The sequence below is a fragment of the Pholis gunnellus genome (genome assembly GCF_910591455.1).
Source record: "Pholis gunnellus genome assembly, chromosome: 2".
In the NCBI taxonomy this organism is placed as follows: Eukaryota; Metazoa; Chordata; class Actinopteri; order Perciformes; family Pholidae; genus Pholis; species Pholis gunnellus.
Genome location: NC_136536.1, coordinates 22,162,757 through 22,184,012, shown reverse-complemented (window position 1 = coordinate 22,184,012; position 21,256 = coordinate 22,162,757). Strand labels below are relative to the sequence as shown.

Genomic DNA, 21,256 nt, shown 5'->3' with positions numbered 1-21,256 from the left:
CAGACATATGAACACATCTACAGTGTCCTCGCTTTGTTTTCCCCAGCAAAGGAACGATGAAAACATTTCGACTTCCCACTCAATTAGTTTTTCTTTTTATTAAGCAATTCAAGAGTTCCTTTGAGAAACACAGATAAAACACTATCGCTGAAATTACATTTTATGAGTTATTTGATCAAATTCAGTATGGAAAGTCACACTCAGCTGCGTTGCTGCTGGAACATAAAAGAGGAACGATAAAGTGAGCAGCGAAGACTAATGAGAGAGAAGAATGGAGCGAGAGCCAGGAGGGAGGGGGGGGGGGGGGTGCTAGACATCTGTTATGACAGCTGACTTCCTAGTGGAGCTACCGTGTGACTGTGTGGAGCCGGCGTGAAAGGACGTTGAAGAGAGAAAATGTGGAGGGATGTGTGGAGTGTTAATTTGTGTAGATACTTGCTTAATCAATGTGAATAAGAGCTCTTACATCAGTTCTTCCCTGCAGCATTCCCTCTCCTCCTACTAAACACACACAGACGCAGCGCCGTCGTTTTTCCAAGGGATAATCACGGATGACAAATGTTAATGGCTTTAACGAACAGGCTGGCTGACTCCTGAGGGTCCTCTGCCTCCTAGACATTGTTGACTGATTAAAGCTGAAAAGGAGAGCAGAAGAGACGCAGCGAGGCAAACCCCGGCTTCAGAGTGAGGCGAAACCTCAGCTTGGGTGGAAAGAAAAAGAAAATAAAACACGAGAAGCAGCCAAAGAAACTGGCAGAGCTATTGTGGATAATTGGGACTGAAGTGCAAGGAAATTGAGATATAATGCAAGAATGATTGGAGGGGAAATTGTGACACGGTGAACATTTTAAAGATAAGTTTTGATATTTGTATGCATACAGAAGGAAAATACAAAGGGGAGTAAGGTTACACAATCTTGCAAATTAATGTTGGAGGGTCACAAAGACAACAGGACTTTGACGTCCCCTTCGCTGACTGCTGCCAGAGTATCGACTGTGTCCAATATACAACTCTTATCGAGTGTTAAGAACCCATTTTTCTAATTCACCTCTCTGTCAGCAGAGATTTACGACTAACAGTTGTTGCACTTGTCTTTCCTCTAGGATGTGACTGAGAGAGGCTGGCAGGTTCCCACCCTGAATAAGAACACCAATACATTTTAAAGCAAACAAAATGTATTGGTAAATCAGGATTTGGGCATCACTTGCTGGGAACGAGGTTTGTGCAGGTACGAATTTGTGCTATAGGGGTGCATCCCACAAATGTATGTTCCTTACAAATGTGGCAACATTTAAAAGGGAAATAAACAGGCTTTCCAACGGTATAAGATGCATTGCCAAGAAGCATTGTTACAACAAAGAAATAATCTACCGAACACAATTTTCCTTACTTTTTGTGCCATGTTTATATATCTACTCTATATACATATATACCTCCCCCAGATCAGCAGTAACACCTAAAGACACACACACACACACACACACACACACACACACACACACACACACACACACACACACACACACACACAGTGAAACAAAGGGGTAATAAAACTTCACACACACAAACACCTCCCTCCCCCCAACAGGTCAGCAGACTCACTGGGGAAAGGCAATCTTCAAAATGTCGATTTATAAATGCAACAGCAGTCCGTGGGTATTTTGTCACGATTTATGTTTGGATTTAGTTCTTTATTCTGTTTTATTGAGATGTTTCATGTGTCTTGCACTTTGTTTCCTGCCTTTGTCTGTCTTACCCCTGTGATGGTCTGCCCTTCCCTAATTAGACACGTTCAATCACCTGCACCCCCTCAGTGTGCTCCACTTCACTTTCTGCCCCCGTCTGTTCCTCTCGTCATTGTCTGCCCCACCCTTAATTGAAACCTGCTGTGTCTAATCACCTGCACCTTCCCAGTGTATTTACACCCTGTGTGTCCCTTGGCTCAGTGTTCGTTCGTCTTTGGTGTAACCTGGTCTGTCTGTTAACACTCCAAAGGCCGGCCCACGGGCTAGTGTTAACAGGGTGGGGATGTCACGATACCAGTGAAATCCCACAATTCTCAAACAATAAATCCCGTGTACTTTAACATTCACTCCTTTATTACTATATGCAGACTGCTTTTTTTGTGCAAATGTATCATTGATCCCTGATTGTCTAAGTTTCTCTCCAAAACCTAACTTGACTAATTTTTCAAGATGCTTCTTTGTTAACAAAAGGTTCATCAGTCCTCCAGGGTGGCATTGGCTCTGTTGTGGATGGTATTGGAGAGTTGTGGGGAGCGCAAAGGACTGTCACTGTTACTTAAATTCTATGTTTTTCATAATGGGCATGTCTCTCACCAATAACATTACAAAATTGTGAGACGTTTTCCAGTGCGGGATTGGTAATAGAGAACATATGATCAATTCCAGAGATTGGCAAATCATTGTGGTGATAATTTGGGATTTTAATGTGTGAGGTCCAAAACAATATATACATATTTCTAGAACTCTGAACATGAGGTGTTTTACACAGATCAGAACTCTGAATCCCTTACTTTTTCGATCACATCTAAAAAACATTGTATCCATTTATAGTAATGACATTATTGGGGATCTTAGGAAGGAACAATGTTTCAGTCAGCCTTGATGATTCTTTGACCTGGTCACATCATACATTAGATGTAACATCCCCACTATCCTTGACCCACTACAGTTTACCTGTTCTAATAGATCTGTAAATGGTGCTTTCTCTGTGACAATGTTTCAGTCCACCTTGAAAAGAATGTTGTTTATGCATTATTATGCTGTGCCAAAAAATATGACAACAACTTCTATTTGCTGAAGGCACCAGTGACTGGAGTGATCAGCAGCAGTGATGAGAGGGCCTAAAGGAGCAAAGTGAAGGATGGTAGATTTGTTTTTGTATTTCAAAATGTACAAATTTGGAAAAACATGGCTCTGTATCAAACTGAATTTCTATGAATCTTGTTCAGTGAGTAATATGTAATGAGCAGTTCTTGACATTTTTCAAGTTACTTATCCAATACAGTCAGTCATGATAGCACAAAGGCTGCTTACTAACTATGCTAACTGACAGTTAGAAAGCTTGCTAAATGCTGGTGTGACCAGACCCCAAAGCACAACGTGTATTATGTGTTATCATCACGGCAGGAGCTATAACACGCTCTGCTCACATTTTAAAGTGTAGGTGTAAAACCTGAGAGGCTGCAACCGGAAACATTTACCAGCTGAACGGGGGGGATGAGGGAGCTGCAGCTCATAACAAACATTTTGACGAGATGTCACATAATGACGCAGCACCAGGCCAAACAGTTACTGGAGATGAGCAAAGTCTACATGTTTGCAAGCATTTCTCTCCTCAGCCTTCATACACGAGCCTGTTTATTTTGTTTTTATTTCCTTGGTCAGGTCTTGTGTTTATTGTTATGTCTGGGTGACATATCTCACTCACTTATTAGCTGGTAAACTTGCACATGTGCGCACACACACACGAACATATGTATAGCTCCATCTGCCACTGGTACGGTGTGTTTTGATCACTGTGCTTCACACCTTTGGATTTGTTTTCCCTGCACAGCTCAGATTTCAGTTTCTATCGGTTTGACAACTCTCACGGGAGAAGGTGGTGGAAGTTTGGTCGGTGTCAACAGACTTGCTTCTGCGCCTGTGAGCTGTCCGTTTGGATAAGGTAGCATTATTATTTCTGTTACCCTGAAACTCACACTCAAGACTTTAGACCAGCCCCCACATATAATTGGTAGAGATTAGACTGCCTACTTAGTCAGTTTCTAATCAAAATAGACCTGTGCAAATGTGATTCATCCTTTCCAGTAGAACCTGAAGTGACTTGATGTCAAAGAAACTATGTTGAAACACTTAAGTTAATGACAGCTTCCTTATTTAAACTGCAAGGATACTTTTGCAGCAGGGGAATTTACTTTTTGAGTTTAGAACTTCCGACAAGAGCTTTGGTCTATGAACCTGGCTTAGCCACACAATCTTTGTTTTTACATTACTGCAGAGAGGCGAATTGACACTTTAATGAAACCCATTTCACTTTAATTATAATGAATACAAAGAAACGTTTCCTTCAATGCAGATGGATTACTTTTTTTTTCCAGAAATCCAGAGCCTTCCAGCAACAAAACAGCGACATCAATCAGATGTTGTAAACGCAATCACTTCAGAATGAATTAAACTCTGTCCCCATGTTATTTTCCTATGGCTGTTCTACTCTTATTATTATAAAGAACAAGGCTGCAAGCAAAAAGTCAAAAAATCTGAATTTAATCTTCAATCACAGTTCAGAGAAACAGTGTCCTCCAGCACTTGATGAGGTCTCGGTTACTTCTCTAAAATCTAGTGCTCTTATTCATCTCTTACTATTTCTATTTGGTCATCCTACATTAGCTCATCAGTAAGCATGAGGCAGACCAGGTGACATGATTTCCTAAAACAAATAAAATACTTGACTTGAACATCAACTCCATTTCTCACAAGTTCATGCCTTAGGTCAGGGGTCACTAAAAGGCGGACCGCGGTCCAGGTCCGGGACCCAGACACCGTTGTATCTGGACCTACAACCGATAGATAATTGAGAATTACTTAATTTTGACGGAGCGCTTCTATTTTAATCGGCGCAGCGGTCCAGGAAACACACCGACCAATTACATCACGCGATAATACGCAAATCAGATATGTGCATTCTGATACCCGTCACAACTCCAGGGAAATATTCACACAAACTGGAGAGAAACTGGGAGAGAGACCCAAGAGTCAGAATTCATTTCACACAAAAAGAGAAATGTGGACAGCTTAAACACAGCTTTAAATCAATAATGGACAGACTCTTATACCTTCATTCTTAACACGGGCAGTTCAAAACCAGTATGCCTCATGTTCATAGACCGTGGCGATTATTAAAAGCAGCAAGGTGAAGCGCCGCTATGAGACAAAGCACAACTCTTTTAAGCAAACGTACCCCTCACATCCAAAATGAAGGCACGGAAAATAAACCTAAGAGCCCAATATGATCAGAATCCAAACGCATGAATTCACTGCCCAACAATGATGTTAACAGAAAGGGGAATGAGGCTGAAAAGAGTCCCTGCACACAAATCTCTTTTTAGAAGATGAGAATATCATAGTGTTGTCACAGCTCTGCCCCTTCTCCCCTGTCACACACTCACCTCATCAGCTCAATCACTCTCACCTGCTCACTCTGCTGCACCTATAGACCCCAGTCACTCACACACACACTCACTCACTCACTCACTCACACACACACACACACACACACACACACACACACACACACACACACACACACACACACACACACACACACACACACACACACACACACACACACACACACACGCTGCCAGATCGTTCTCCGTGTTTACGCCAGACTTCCCCGCATTTACTGACTGTTTTTCTGTTGCCGAGCCTGACTGTTTGGACTTCTCCGCCTTGCTTTGGCCCTGATAAACGACTCAGCCTTCTGCCCCCGACCACGAGATTCTGCCTCTGCTTCCTCTGGTTTCTGTCTGCCTTGTCCCCCGACAGCTTGGCTTGGAAGTTCCGTTCCAACTATTCCGTGTGTCTGTCGTACTGCTTCTGGGTCCTTACCACACCCGTTACAATTGTGGCTTTTTTGATTGACATCACTTCACCCTGAATTAACTGAATTTAAAGCTGCAGGGCAAAGACAATTGAGTTAAATTAATTAATTAAGAGAACATTTATTTCTTATTAGATTATGTATTTATAATTCATCCAGTTCAATTTTAATTCTGACAGTAAATATTGTTGACATTATTCAATTGAACTTTCTTTATTTGATTTGACAGTCAGTTGTTGATTACATTCAGACGTTGATACAACTGTAAATCAATACATATGGGACTAAATCATAACTCAAGTTAGACATTGTTTTGTTCAGACCTTTGCTTGAGGAAATTCTCTCTAAATGGACCTCGATGACTTTTAATTGAAAACCCCGGCCTTAGATAATCCGCTTAGGACAACCTCGGTCATGAACCAATGCTCTCCTGATCTGTTAATTAAAAACAACTACTTTAATTCGGGTACTTCCCTTTTTACCAGCCATCTGTGCCCGCTTGGACCTCTCCGGACTTTTAATCATCTCCTTCATTTCCTTATTTCACAGATGTATAAATTCAAAATAAAGGATAAATCCTTACATTTATCTTGGTCAACTTTCATACACTCATGCATTATTCTTTAACATGTCATTATAAGAACCATTATTATTTCAACTTAATGAAAACCTCACTTGATTCAACACATTTGATTTCACAATCATGGGTGAAGTCTTACATTTCATTCTCATATAAACTGAGTTAATGATGATTTCTAGATAAATCACACTACTCATGTACAGTATACACTCAATCTCATCTATAGTGAAATCTTTTGGATTACACAAGTCTGAAACAGTCCTTTGCAGTCACCGGGCTGGATACACATATACACACTGAGCAACATTGGAGCTCAAAATCCTTCCGCTCGTGCTCCACAGTCCACTCGCATGCTCTGATCAACACTAAGGCCTTCCACAGTACAATGCCATGGTTCTACATAAAGAGCATGGTAGGTGCATTTACAGAGAAAATAATGTAATTTTGGTGCTCAACATAATGCACATGTATAAAAATCAAGTACTGCGGATAATAGATTATAGATAATAGATTCCATTGGGAAATAAAAAGAGAAGAGCATTTCCAGAAGCATGATGGTATTATTGTCCTCCAGAGAAAGTGTGCCAATGTTCTAAATATATTCAAGTGCTTATGAGTCAATTCCTCATTGGGTTCCTTTTCTCAGTGGGCAGTGCAGTGTCGTTAATTTTTTGTTTGTACAAAAGAGACAACATTTTTAAAACACACACACACAAGCTCTGCCTGTAATTGTTACATGTTTTTACTTTGTCTCAAACATAGAAAAATGGCACGAAAAATTCAGTCCAAAAGAATCATTCAGTTTCCTACCTCTGCTGTCCTATTCAATGAAAGTGTCTTGTAAACCTTTTATGTTTACCAGAACGTCAGACTGTCATTCCATCTGTAATCACATATTTTGTCATTCATCATGGGTTTTTGGACTCAATGCCATTGTACAATAATACAATTTCAGTGATGACCGCCGATTTGCCAGGAGGACATGCTTTACATTCCACAAATGTGTATGTGAACACTTTTATACAATAATCCCCACTGTAGCATAACATCTAGCATTTACTGTTTGTGCCATCCTTCTTTCTTTCTGTCTTCCTTGCACACATTCAATTGCTTGAATGGTCATGGCCAGGCAATGAAACCGCTGTCCTTGTCAAGATTTCATGAATAGAAACAGGCCAAAAAAAACAACAAAGCCAATTTACTCCCAAATGGCTGAGCAACAACATTAAATACAACAGTACCGCTGACATGTTCACTCAAACCTTTCTCACACTGTCTTCCCTACAAAGTCCGTTGTGTTCACTGTTTCTAGCCCAGTTCAGTCTCTTTCAATGTACAGTAAATATGTACATCAGCAATGGCATTCTCTTTTAAAAAACGAGTGTAAAGTGGATACAAAAGAACACTTTTAGAGCTCTCGCATTGACTGTTGCTGACTTTTCTAGAGAGACGAAACACAAATTTCAAATAGGTATCAGTAATACTTCATTGGATCTTTACACTAACAAAATGACACCAGTTATTGGAAAACTAATTATCCAGACAATAGTTTACAGCGGGAGCCTCAGTTTCTTACCCTCACAAGTCCATTTCTGTTTTCTTCGACCTACTGCAGTTAAATACAAAACGTATAATCTTGCAAATTCAATATGTCTCATCAAATCCACCACTACGAAGCACGTTCCAATAATCTTATATCAGCTTGGAGGATGAAGGAGGGAACCCAAAAGAGGCATGATCAAAGATAAACAAGATCAGTCTTGGTTGTATTGGAAATGTGTTAGGCTATGTTCAGACTGCAGGCAAATCCCATTAGTTTTCTCAATTCGGATCTTTAAGACAGATGGGCTGTTATTTACAAGTCATCAGTTTGAATTTTCGTGTCCAGACATCCCCAACCTATCTTCATGGGCTGCTGTGGTAAAGACGTAGGCGCAATCTTGGAACCCATTGGCTATCGGCTTGACGACGGATACGCCTCCAGGAGCAAGGGGCCATATCTCTGGGGCCAAGGCATCCTTTTCCTCTCACTGCTCATTGTTTACAGTCTGATTAGCAACTCAAGATGCAAGACTAGAGTTGGAGTTGAGAGACGAAGTTTACAACCGGATTAGCCAATAGCCAGTATACAAGCTAATTTGAAACAAAAATTTCGATTTTTATTTCTTTCCAAGATTGCATTTCGGCCGATGCGTTGCGCCTCTTCTGCTCTATACACGGTCCGTTTACCTGCTTTCAACCAAAGCCTGTTCAAACTTGATTGGTCAATACTACTCGGACTACAAACCAGAACGCTTTCAATGCCAGAATCTTGTCCTGCTGCCGACATATGTTAACAGATCAATTAATAAGTAGCAATGCTGATGATGCGGCTTTCTGACGACCAAGCATTAGCCTTGGAAACAATAGTGATGTCAAGGCAGAGGAGGCTGGTATACATTTTCATGAAGAAGCAGCAGAAAGTGAGAGCACACAATTAATTTTTCATCTGTCCATGGATTTTCCTTCTCCTTTGTCATAGATTCTGCTCAGCACTTCCACATTTTGAAATTAGATCTGAGCAGCAAGCGCATCTGGACTGAGACGCATCTGTAGAATCTGTTTGGAATCACATTTTCAAACCCTAACCTCAGCTCCAGATGTGGTTTGGTTCTGATTTGCAAATTTCACATTCCATGTTTATGCTACTAAAAATCAATATGGATACAATCTGGATATGCCAAAAAAAAACTGATTTAGCAGTCTGAACAAGACGTTCATGATGTTGCGGCTGTTCGGGCTGCTTTGACACCGCATCTCTAAGCTAAAGTTGAATACCAAGACAAGTGAAATTCTAGCGTAAGTTCAGTCAGGAAGACTATACTCTTGCATGCCTAAGCCCGTAGTGTATTTATCATACATTCGCTATTCACTTCTCACACATGCTCACTCGTAATTTCATTGTTCAGGGCTGTCAATCAGCTGCTCTCCTCTATCCAATAGCACAACAAAACAATGACATCATTATCATCATACATCATCTTGCTGCTGTCTCTTTTAAATATGATTGTCTCTCTACCTTCAGTTTGTTGCGGCTGCTGTTACGCACCCTTCCACCTCCCCATCTCTGCAGTCTTCGCAGATTCATCAGCTTCATCATTCTATTAACCTCATCAGCCACCACCACCACCAGTGTCTGGACTCCACGGGGGATTTAACTTGCTGTTGCTAAGGGCAGACGGCCCTGCATTACAAATCTCCCTGTTGAGTCCAAGCGCCAAAGACTCTGTTGAGACTTTATCTTCACATATCCTCTGTTAATAATAAAAAATTATCTTTTCCCTATCTGACTTGTCTCACCTGATAGAAATACAACACCAGTTTAATATTAAGGACTAAAATGGTGTCATCTTTTTTTAAATGTGTTTAAATATTTTTCTTTTATAATTTCATATCATGTCGTATATAATTACGTTTGAAGTGTGTTTATGTTCCAATAAATATTTTTAAATAAATATTTTTGCTGTTTTAATCACAGTGGTGTCCTGTTTATTCCCTTATAATGACCCCGTAATAAATCAATAGATTATGAAAAACCTATGATAAAAAAATATAATGTAGTATGTGTGACAAAGCTGATCCTCTTTTAGGTTCAAACTTAGTGTCCACTAATAATAACCTGAATTGACAGAAATGTTCCAGTGTCTGTCCATTTGGGAAACATGGCCACTTCATATGGACAAAAGGTATTCCCAATGGAAAATTTGATAAATTCCCTATTACTTTGCCATCTGGAATACCTTCAAATGGGCTGGTCGTGTTTTTCCCAAATGGAAAGCCCACTGTGGACCAAGGAGCAAAATCCAGTTTTGGTTTCCTGGCACTATGTCACCAAAAAGCAAAAGGAATGTTGTCCTGTAATATTTCCACTTCTGTTTAACTTACAACCGCTGAGAATGATATAAACACTGGCACAGTGTTAATTCTAACACTCTGCAAGTTGAATTAACCCTAGACTAACGAGCCACTGAGGTGCAGCTGGGGAGACAGGCAGGGTGTCAAGGCTGATGAGGTCTCAGGGAACGGGTGTAAGAGATTGTGCATCTGGTGGACAATTCTGAAACAAATAAAGAAGCTGTCAATTTGAACACAAAAGTTTGTTCCAGGGCTTGAACTGAAATAGTCTTATGTCTCTAATGAGTAACATGTAACAATTTGGCCTCTCCTTGTTTTTACCCCTTTCCACATAAAGTGGAAAGAAGATCTACTGCTCTTTCATTAAATAGTTATTACCCTTAAGTAACTGACTTCCATTTAGTGAGTGTTTGCATAGACAGCCCAATTATCTTTCCCCCCAGGCACTCTGCACTCCTAATTGCCATGCATGGCTTGTTCATATCCTCATATCTAAATAAACATCCATCCCACTTTCAGCAGGGACTAATCCAAATATTTACATCTTGGTGACATTGTTCAGATGGAATGTCTCTGCCTAAGATACATGCCACATGCCTCGTGGGCTTTCATAATCGCATGCAAAAACACCCACATCTGGCTCTTCTCTATGTGTCTCTTGTGAAGATATTTCATCTCCACTTACAAAACAAATTGTGAACTACGCAGACATGCTGTGGAATTAAAGTGATATGTGGGTTATGTGCAGAACTAGTTATTACGCAAGGGAAGTGACATTGGAACTGTTGCTTTAAATGTACTGAGGAGGCAGACAGGGCTACCCAATGCTACTGCTAACTAGGGCATTCAGGACTGCTGCATTTTAGTAGTCATTAACTACTCCCAAAAAAGTAGTTAATCGTGGGAGATATCATTTTTGATCAATGATTAATTTTTGTCAAAAAGGTCTCAAATACAACAAGTATAGGGTTACTAGGCAGGACCCACCTGGGGGTAGGTGAAAGTCCTAGATTGGCTCTGAGAGGCGGTCTAGATTGCAATCTAAATTGGGCTAATCTCCCAGCAGGCTAGTCTGAGCTAGAGACTGTTTGACTGCAGTAACAAACCACAGATGTAAGTACGAAACCACGGACAATTACCCATAGCAGTAAAGTATTGTTTGAAATATTTTCCATGTAAACATATGCTGAATATCATAAAAAAAACAGGATACCTAAGGTCATTTAAAGATACCCTCTACAAAACCAGTTACTGTATTCAGTTTACAGTTTTGTTATTATCTATTACATCTTTTTGAACAGTTGTCATGAAGTGTCCTCATTACGGAACGGCCGAAAAATGAGTAGCATCACATATCTAACACATGCAGGGGCTACAAAGCAGCACATTACTTGAGTAAATGCACTGGTAGAGATTGTTTCTGCAAGGCCGAAGCTCCATTTATCATTTTTGAGTTCAGGCTTTGAAGGTGTATACATAGCAGAGGCTCTGTTCTGCACGTGGTCCAACGAGGTCTGGACAGTTTATTTTGAAGAGGAAAGTGACCCGATGTACTCTAGCCAGGAAGGATGTTTAAAAGAATGTCTGGTACCAGACAACATTGTGTTTTAGTCCAAGGTTTACAAGACGTTTATTTATTCACAAAAGGCAGTTATTAGTGTCGAACCATCATGTGCTTTGGACTGATGAACAGTCCAACTCATTTCCTTCAGGTTCAGTCTAGCACATGTAACATTTCATAAGATGTGTGTAATAAATCAAAACCTTGTTCATTTCATGAGCATAATGGAGCTGTGCGATTAGTGTGAGCAAAATCAGCCACCTTTTCTGGCCCTTATACTGCACAGCGTGCACCGTGTGCCACCGGACTGAATTACCTTGTGAAATGTGTTGCGCTTACCCTCGACAAAAACAAGAATTGGTTTTGGCACAAATCAGGACAATTGTGCTGCTTGTCTAGTTCAATTTAAAATGTGAAGTTCTCAGAATTCCTGATGGAGAAATAAGTCACAGGTTGATGGGGGGAAAAAATCACCTCCATCATGTTCTTCTGAGCATACGCAATGAGGGTGGAAGGAGTGTCACTTTTATTTGTGGCATATACAATTCCACCTCTGTTGCAAGCTGCATTACTAAATAAGAGTTGACCAAGAAAATGATGGCAAAGAAGGGTTATTTTGTGTTGACCATCCAGGGACTCATCACTGCCTCTGAATGCAAGTGTAGATTGATGAGGGAAAAAATGAGTTGAAATGTAAAATAAAGTGAAGGTCTGAATACTTCGTGATTGCACTGTATCTGATGTGTAACACTTTGTAATGCACAGTGGTGTCAGTATGTACCATTAGTGTCATTGGGATTTTATTGACACTAGTACTCTAATTGAAAATGCAACACAATCTCAATGTTTTTAATAGAGGTATTAAATCTTGGCTAAAAGAGAAACAACATTGTTCTCACACCTAACACCCCTATAAACACACTTGTACTTTGTGTATGTACTGTATCTGTGGATATATTTTCTTTCATTTTTTCCTATTTTCTATTTCTAACTTCTTTTTTTTCTATTTTAACTTCTTTTTTTTTTAAAAGCCTCTGGTGGACAGGTGTTGTAAATTAGCATTTCGCTACAAACACTTAACACAGTGCATCTGGGCTTTGTGCATAGATGTATGTTACAATTCTAATGCTACTGTGATGTCCATATCAAATAAAATGAACATAACAATTAATTCTGCTTATCGGTCTGGTTCCTTATCTATACTATAATCGTTCCTTTTTGATTATATTGTGAGAAAAAAATGACAATTAAGAAAATAATTGAAATTAGTCTTTCTTGAGCAGCAATACAGGGAGTTCCAAAATCTTTCAAATACATTTGCAGTTAAACAATTACTTAAGTAATTAGCTTAGTTCATTAACCTCTTCGTATTAGCAAACTCTGTACGGCATCGCAAACGTTACCTGCAGTGTTCGCCAAACAATCAAATTTATGTTCTGCTTGTTGGCCAAATGTTTTGATAAACTGCTGGTGTCACCGCCCTTTTATTGCATTTGTGCATAACGGGAGTTATCAGCATCTACTGGAGGGAAATGTTGCTACACTTATGACCATTTTTGACCGATCCACTTCTGCCACTCAAGACGAAGAACAATTATGCCGCCCCTCTATTTGCAACGTATCATACCAGTAACAACTCACAAAGGCCAGAATGCCATACACATTAGTGACTAATGGGGAGATCTTTTTTTAAACTAGCCCAGTAGTGAGAGAAAACACAGCTGGCAGCCACAAAATGGGCTGTGATGTGCAAACATGCATCAAACACACCAAACATTCTTGAAAATGTTTCTTCTTCAAGAACAAAAATACAAACAACAATTCTGTTGAATACCAGAATCCTTATAAATGACAGACTTTAATTAAACGGGAAGACACGTATAGTAGTGTTACGTCTTGCGTCTGGTTCAGTCCTTCCTGAGTCAATCTGTCTGTGTCTGACAACATTATGGAAAGGACCCTTCAGAGAAATAAAAGGTTTTTCTTTACCTTCCTATCTTTTCTATACAAGTCTCGCTCAGGGAAAAGTCTCTTTGTGAAATCTCACAAGAGGGTCAGGCAGCATCCGAATTGCAGCTTTCTCTCAAATATAACATAAAGCGGAGTATGCTTTGGGGTGTGGATACCTCGTGATTGAGAGGCCACTACCAGAGCCGTACAAGTCGTCACTACATCACTCCTCCGCATTCCAAATATATTCACTCACGTTCATTGGTTGCAAGAAAATGTTATCCACTTCTTATATGCAGTCTATGGTTCTCCCTCAATACTGGACCAATTTAAGAAATGTAGGTCCCCATTAGTCACTTAACCACAAAAACGTTGGAAAATAGGGTCCAGCTTGAACATATCTAAGTCACCCTTTATCTGAAATGCCCTGCCATGTGCACCATTGTCTTTAAGGACCCCATAAAACAATCATTGACAAGCATAGTTACCATGATCGTGCATTCACAAACACAAAGTTGTGTTCCTACTAGCCTTACACACACAGACACTAAGATAAATGATGTGTCTCAATTTGGATACTTCCATTAGTTTACTTCCATGTAGTACACTGTGCACACTATGTACTTACTTACATAGTGGTGTCGCAAATCACGCACGGCCGTTATGCTCTTACAGAAAGCTCGGTAGATCAGTGATAGTCAGCCACGAAGATCCCGCCGTATGGGAAGTATTCAATTCAGACTGATAAATTAATCCAATAATGGCCTCGAGCAGACTATAGTATAGAGGTAGTGAAGAAAAAAACAACATTAATATATATTCATATAAAGTTCTTCTCTAGATGAACCAGTCCGTTTTGCAGTTCTAACTTATTCTGCTGCATAAACAGCATGACCTTGTAAAACCGAAGCAGAGACTCCTGAACAGCAGGAGACCACTCAGTGCAATGACAGCAAACAAGTTCACAGTCACACCGGCCAAGATAAGTGCACACACACCAGCACCAGGCTAAACGCACAGCATATAAAGAATATGTGTACCGGAAATAAATGAGCCTACTGTTAAACTGCATCGAGTAAACTTCACTACCAGTTTGCTCCCATCTTGCAGCATTGAAGAAAAGAAAGAAAGGTGTGTGTCCCCCGCCCCCAAATACACTCCTCCTCTGTCTCAGTAAATAGTTTACACACGTTTTTTTTTTTATCTGTGCCTAAGGAGGATCAATAAATCAAGAATTTTCTAGAAATACACTTTGAAAGATGAGGTCACTGCTTCAGAATTAAGAAAAATCACACAAAAATTCTTTAAGCAGTAACATTATCAGAAATGATCTCACTGCACCTTCCTGCTGCTGCTTCTTATTAAAAGCATAGAACTGAGCATAGAAGCATAGAAAATGCTGTCTAGCTTTTATTTTTGAAACAGCCACAGGAAATTTGATGTATGTGTCGTATATGATGTATGAAAATGATCGTATTTGTAGGATAATTTTACCCTCTGGATGATCAATAATCCCAAAAGTGTCATACGATAATTTTACCTCTTTTTTATGCTTACAATTAAACACTGGTTTTAGTCCCTGCTGGCTCATATTTAATAATTTCCAGTTGATTCCTATGTTTTTGTTTACACAGCTCTTCTAAAGTGACCTCCTTAATGCTCTGTGTGGGCTATGATGTTGATGAACCTGACTCTTGAGCACGGATGCTAAGCGATCATTTGAGGGTTTGCACGAGAGATAGTTTTGAACGCACCAGTAAGCCCACTTATTTATGTACCTACCTTAGTTCGCGGTCTGAACCGTTTTCATGCAGAATATGAACAAACATGATGTTGTATAAATACATTTTGTAATAGTAGGTTATTAAAAAAATATCAGACTGATGGACATATACCCCCTTCAACATAGCTTAATCAGTTCACATTCGGTAGATTTGTAGCAGTGTGAAAAAGTCATTTAAATATGTGTTTTGTAAAATTACACATTTACCAATATTTTTTATTGTGGTAATGACTTGAGTATGTTAATTCCCTGAAAATTCAATAATTTTGGACTTCTACATTTCCCACCTGGCAACATTGCAGCACGTGCACTCATTGCTTGTGACCGGAGTCTTCTACGAGCTGCTAGCTTCACTGCTATGAGTGTGAATAAAAGCCATATTTGTTGTTTATGTTGGTAATGGTAAATTTGGTGGAGTGGCTATTGGCAACTTGTGAAGCAAGTGCTACTTTCAATAGAAAAGAGTTGGCAACACTGGGCCGGGTTTTTATTTTACCCTTGCTGATTTCACCAATGTTACCGACCCCAGGTCGAAAGGTTATAACTTGAAAATGAAACAATTCGGAAATGGTTAAATTGGCAACATTTGTCTTTTAATGTTTCAAGAAGTTCAGATAGTTTTCAGATGTTCTGCATTAACTATCTCTGCCATTCACAGCACTGTCTCACTCCCAGCACCACAGTTAAATAAGCCTGCAGGCAGACTAACAGGGGAATTGAAATCCTAACCACGGTGGTGCACGCTCCTCCTGTTAATCTAGTTAATATACACGGGATCAGCCCCCCCCCCCCTCACACTTGTTCTCTGACCTCCTGATCTTTGCATTTCACTTCAGTTCTCTCTCTCTCTCACACACACACACCCTCTCTCCCCTCAGTGTCAATCACTGTTGTCAAAACAAGCAGAGTGTTTGGGGACCGTCCACAGCAGCAGGACGTCTACTTAACCAGTTTGTACTGCATCAGCCATATACATATGCACGGCACACTTTTCAAATGTAATGGGAGCAATTTGATGGTTCCCCCCATGTCGGTGTGCGTCACACGACGTCCCCGTGCGTCCCAGACGTCCCAACTTATTTATTGTTCTGCTTTTTTACATCAAGTGGGAAATATTACACAGTCTTATATGATTCCTATAGGGTAAAATGTTTCTCCGCTGACACAGAGTAGTTGCCGGAGCCTGGCTCACGAATGCCAATAGCCTCAATGAAAGCAGCGGAAGATAACAACTGTTGGCCTTGGCAATGCTTCAGTTAGTTCCTGTCTTACAGGAGTGATTAATAGAAGAGGCAAAAACAAAAATAAACAAAAGACAAGACATGAGAGACAAACCGAACAAATATCAGTGTGGTGAGGAGACAGTAGACACTCTATAACAGCAGAAGACAGAGATGATGGTGATTGTACTGATTACACAGAAGGCAGTGGCGGGCCGTGCTTTTTATACCTGGGCCTTCACTGCTGTCCTGCAGCTGAACCATCTCCTAATAACCTCATGATGGCGTCACAGCTACGGTTATTATTTGTTTCTAGGGGTGTAACAATACACGTATTCGTACTAAACCGTTCGGTACGAGGCTTACGAACCGAACCATACGTTTGAATAATACTAGTGCATTTGGAATGCAGAAGCTTAAATTGTAGGAAATATAATGTTTTCTGTGCTCACGTAGGAGACAACGGGCTGTGTGACCTCTGAACCAAAAAATAAATAAATAAAATCAGCTGAGGCACCGCACGTGTTCTGCAAGGCTACACTAAACTAGCTTAACGGGAAAACAACAGCAGCAACACGCATTCTGCTACACACTCGAGGGCACGGGCCATTCAGATATTAGATGTTAAAAAACAAACGCAGTTCACTTACCAAATGCTGATCACTTAAAGACAAACTCCATCCTCCTTTCTTTGTTGACAAAGAGTTTAATCCCACTGTTATATCCCAACTCACAAATCCGTTTCTCCTCCTCCTTCACCCATTGTGTTAAAAAACAAAGCTAGGTAAAAAAAGAAATAATCTACACCAAGCAAAATGCAAAAAAATTTCATAATTTCTGCTTTCAATTTGAGCTCTTACTACTCCGACTAAGCTTTGCTGGCTTTAAGTTTTGTTTCACGATAGTCACGTGCTCGCCCACTGACCAATCACAGCGCAAGCTGCACCTCCCTGCAGAGCTGCACCTGAAAACTGAGCTGCACGTAATGCTGACGTACTTGTAGGCCAGCTAGAAGGCTCTGGCACGTCAAAGAATACGCCCAACATGTCAAACTAAAGATCTGATTGGTTGAAGACTATGCCAATCAACAATATTGTCCCGATTCACATAAACTGCAAAGGGATTCACTTGTGAGCCTGAAGGCCTCGGGCCTCTCTTCTTACCTAGAGACACAGAGGTGAAATCTGATTGGATAAAAGCTCTACTTAAAACAAGCTGCACTGGAAGCAGAGCAACTGAGGAAGACAGTAGCTGTGCAATGAGAAAATAAGATAATGGGAAAAATATTTTTATAAATTATAATACATGTAGTGTATTTAAGAAACAATATTAAATTATAAAATAGCTATAACTTTGTGATTCTCTTTAGGCCAGCAGAGAAGGCCTTGCTGGCCCTGACGGCCCGCCACTGACAGAAGGTGAAGATAGACGCACCAGCTGATATCCTGTTTCTTTTTCCCTTTTGTCTCATGCCGAGTAATGCTGTGCCAGAGTGACAGAGCATCCACAAAACAGTTCACCCAATCGTTTCCAATTCTCTCAAAACCCAAATCGCATCAGTCGGGGCTTCTGAGGCAATGCAAAGTATGTGGACGGTAAACAAAGACGGGCAGATTGACCTAATCATTTATGGGAACTACGACCTGCAGAACAAAGCCATTTATCTCGGGCGAGCGGCGGGGAAAGTCTTGACAAATGTTTTTTGTTGTTGTTGTTAGAAGGAGCCACTGTGCTCAGAATGTGAAAGAATGGGTGTCACTCTCTCCGCGTTTATCACTCAGGCTCTTTACGTTTAAGTCACAATGACGAATAAACAATGTAAAGGCTCACACAGGAACAATCCCTCTCAATCAATACTCATGACGCACTTGAAACTTGTGGTGGTGTCTGTATCTGCAGGGACACGGGTGACAGCTCCCGTCCGCATTCCACAGATCGGTGTGTCTTTGCTTACGGTTTGGGTTCAGTTGTGCTAGAGCAGAGAAGAGTGGAAAATGGGCAGGTAGGAGGTCTGAAGCTGGGAACCCAGGGACTTGGCTTTTTTCATTATTACAAGCTCAACAAGTGTAATAATGCTTTCACCTTGTGAGGCAATAGCTTTGCATATGTGCAAGATGTCATCGTGAAGATTTACGGGTGTGTAGTTGAGATCAAAATGAAGGCCTAGGTCTAAGTTGGGTGGGGTCCCTGCAAGGAAGCTGGAAGTAGAAAGGTAGGAAGTGAGAAAGGGGCCCCTTTACTTTATGCCCCTGGCCTGGTTAACAATTAAATGTTCAGATGAAGGCAGTGATATGTTTAAATAGTAAAATAATTATTTTGCTATAGCAAGTACTGTCTTTAAGCTTTTTTCCCCCATTACATTTGAGTCAAAGAGATGAAAGCATCAAATGTTCCACAAAAAAAAGGCTGCTTCCAAAGGAATTTCCAAAAATTCCTCAAAGACTCATCTGACCATGTGGAGGAAAGACATGTTCAGTCTGCTACAAAATAAAAGCGTTTCTAACCCGTTTCTCCCATTTCTTTATTTCCTAATCCAGGCAGCCAGAAATGAAATGCTCTTGTTTTTATGATACTAATAATAATAATGACTTCATTTTTACTTTTCTTAACATAGTTGCAAAGTGCTTTAACAAAGCAGATGCAGTAATGCAATAATACATTAAAAAGTGAAACCAGATAAATGCAATCAAATAATACATTTTATTAAATGATAATGCCCACGACAAAATCATTCACATCAGTTCTGCTTGAAAAACAATTCTCAATGATTAATCGATGATCCATTTATAGTTACAGATTCATTTTCGGTCAATCAATTAATTGCATGAAACGCCAATCATTTCAGCCCTGCCCGCATAGCCACCAGGACACCCATCCACTCCACTGGAGAACACATCACACCTGCAGCACCCTGCTTGACTTTAGCTAAACTTTTTAGTTTTAGACTCTTTTTCCTTTCAATTATTAAGAAGTGATCATCTGACAGTTTGCAATTTCCATTTTTCCATTTAACTGAAAGAAGCATCGTTGATGTTGGTGAGATTCCTGGCAGAAATAAACCTGCAGAGGTGACACACATGTGGCTAAATTATTTTAATATGTTGTATTAAAACCTAAATATGTTAATAACATTGACCTCCTTTCAGCGAAGGCTATGATGTATTTTATTTTGTGTAGTTTCCAGTAAAAATCAACAGATATCGGTGCGCAAAAAAAAGGGGGATTTTAGAGACACATTCGGGCGTAAAACTGTACAGTTTGTCAAACTTTATGGCAGACATGTAAACTATGTAACGTCCCAAATCCAACATTAAAACCAGCAACAAGACACCCACCTGTAGCACGGTCTTAATAGTGACAGGAGAGACGATGGTGGTGCATATCTTCTCGCCTTTACGCATCACCTGGCCCATAACGAAGAGCATCGGCGCGGCGAGCGCGAAGGACGCGAGCCACATTGCGCTGATGAGCTTCTTGGTGCGGCTGCGGGACATGATGCTCTTGGCTTTGAACGGGTGGCAGATGGCCATGTAGCGCTCCACGCTCAGGCTGGCGATGTTGAGCGCCGTGGCATAGGAGCAGCTGTCCCGGAGGAAGTAGTAGCCCCTGCACACGGCGTCGCCGAACACCCACGGGTGGTGGAACCAGATGAAGTTGTAGAGCTCGATGGGCATGGAGAGCACGAGGATCAACAGGTCGGAGATGGCGAGGCTGGCCAGGTGGTAATGCACGGTGCTCTGGAGGTTCTGCAGCGTCTTTTTGGTCAGCAGGGTGTACAGGGTGACAGAGTTCCCCAGAGAGCCCACGGCGAACAGAGCAGCGTAGATGACGGTGACTATCACCCTGGAGTAAACATCCGTGTTGACCTCCAAGTCTTCCTCATCTGTCTTGGTGGTGTTTTCAAATGGAAACAGCGAGTTGTTCCCAAAGAGTCTCTGCGCCAGCGCGCCCAAGTCGCGTCCGGAGAGAGTGAGATTTAAATCCATTACAGCTCTATATGTGGAAATATTGAAACCGAAAGTATGTTTGTTTAAAGTGAGCGGCCATCTGTTTGACTTTCACTTGAAGCCGGAGTAACACTTGTCTATGAGAGTCGGAGGAGAACAGCTCTTTATATGAGGCACGACACGGAGGAGCGCTCGCTATTGGATCTGCTTCGATGACGCACATCCATACAGTGAGTGCTGCCGTTCATGTTTCACCTTGGAGAACAGAAATAACTTGCAAAGACCAACAATTCGAGAAAAATCAGCATTTAATCTCAAGTATACTTTCTGACAGACTTTTTTGTGTGAGTGTACCTTTGACACCCAGAACTCTATTTGTCTCTGCGTCTGTGCGTCGGGGTTTCGCCACTTCCCCCTCTCTCACTCGGGCACAAATAAATAATGTTAAGCAACAGAGTTCAAAATGTTCGGTGTCATTGTGTTCGAGGCTGACGTTAAGATCGTGTCTTCTTCAGCGCTAATGAACCAGTCTCAGTGTTGAGAAATATCATTGGACGGGGAAGAGAGGAAATGGGACTCTTGATGGTTGCTTCGCAGCTACCACTGCTGGGATCAATGTAGCAAAGCAGGTCCTCCGGTGACACACAAACACACTATCTTGTACTTATTTCTTTGTGAGGACACCAGACACAATGC

General features: G+C 40.8%; 1 protein-coding gene across 1 annotated transcript in view; it reads right to left on the bottom strand.

Moving 5' to 3' along the window:
• Positions 1-20,599, bottom strand: part of ntsr1 (neurotensin receptor 1 (high affinity)) — a gene marked incomplete at both ends in the record, with an annotated part of 36,099 nt that extends 15,500 nt beyond the window's left edge. Inside the window, one exon of the mRNA XM_079179566.1 lies at positions 19,949-20,599. Coding sequence (XP_079035692.1) covers positions 19,949-20,599 — 651 coding nt within the window. The remainder of the gene's footprint in view (positions 1-19,948) is intronic.
• Positions 20,600-21,256: the final 657 nt, after the last annotated feature.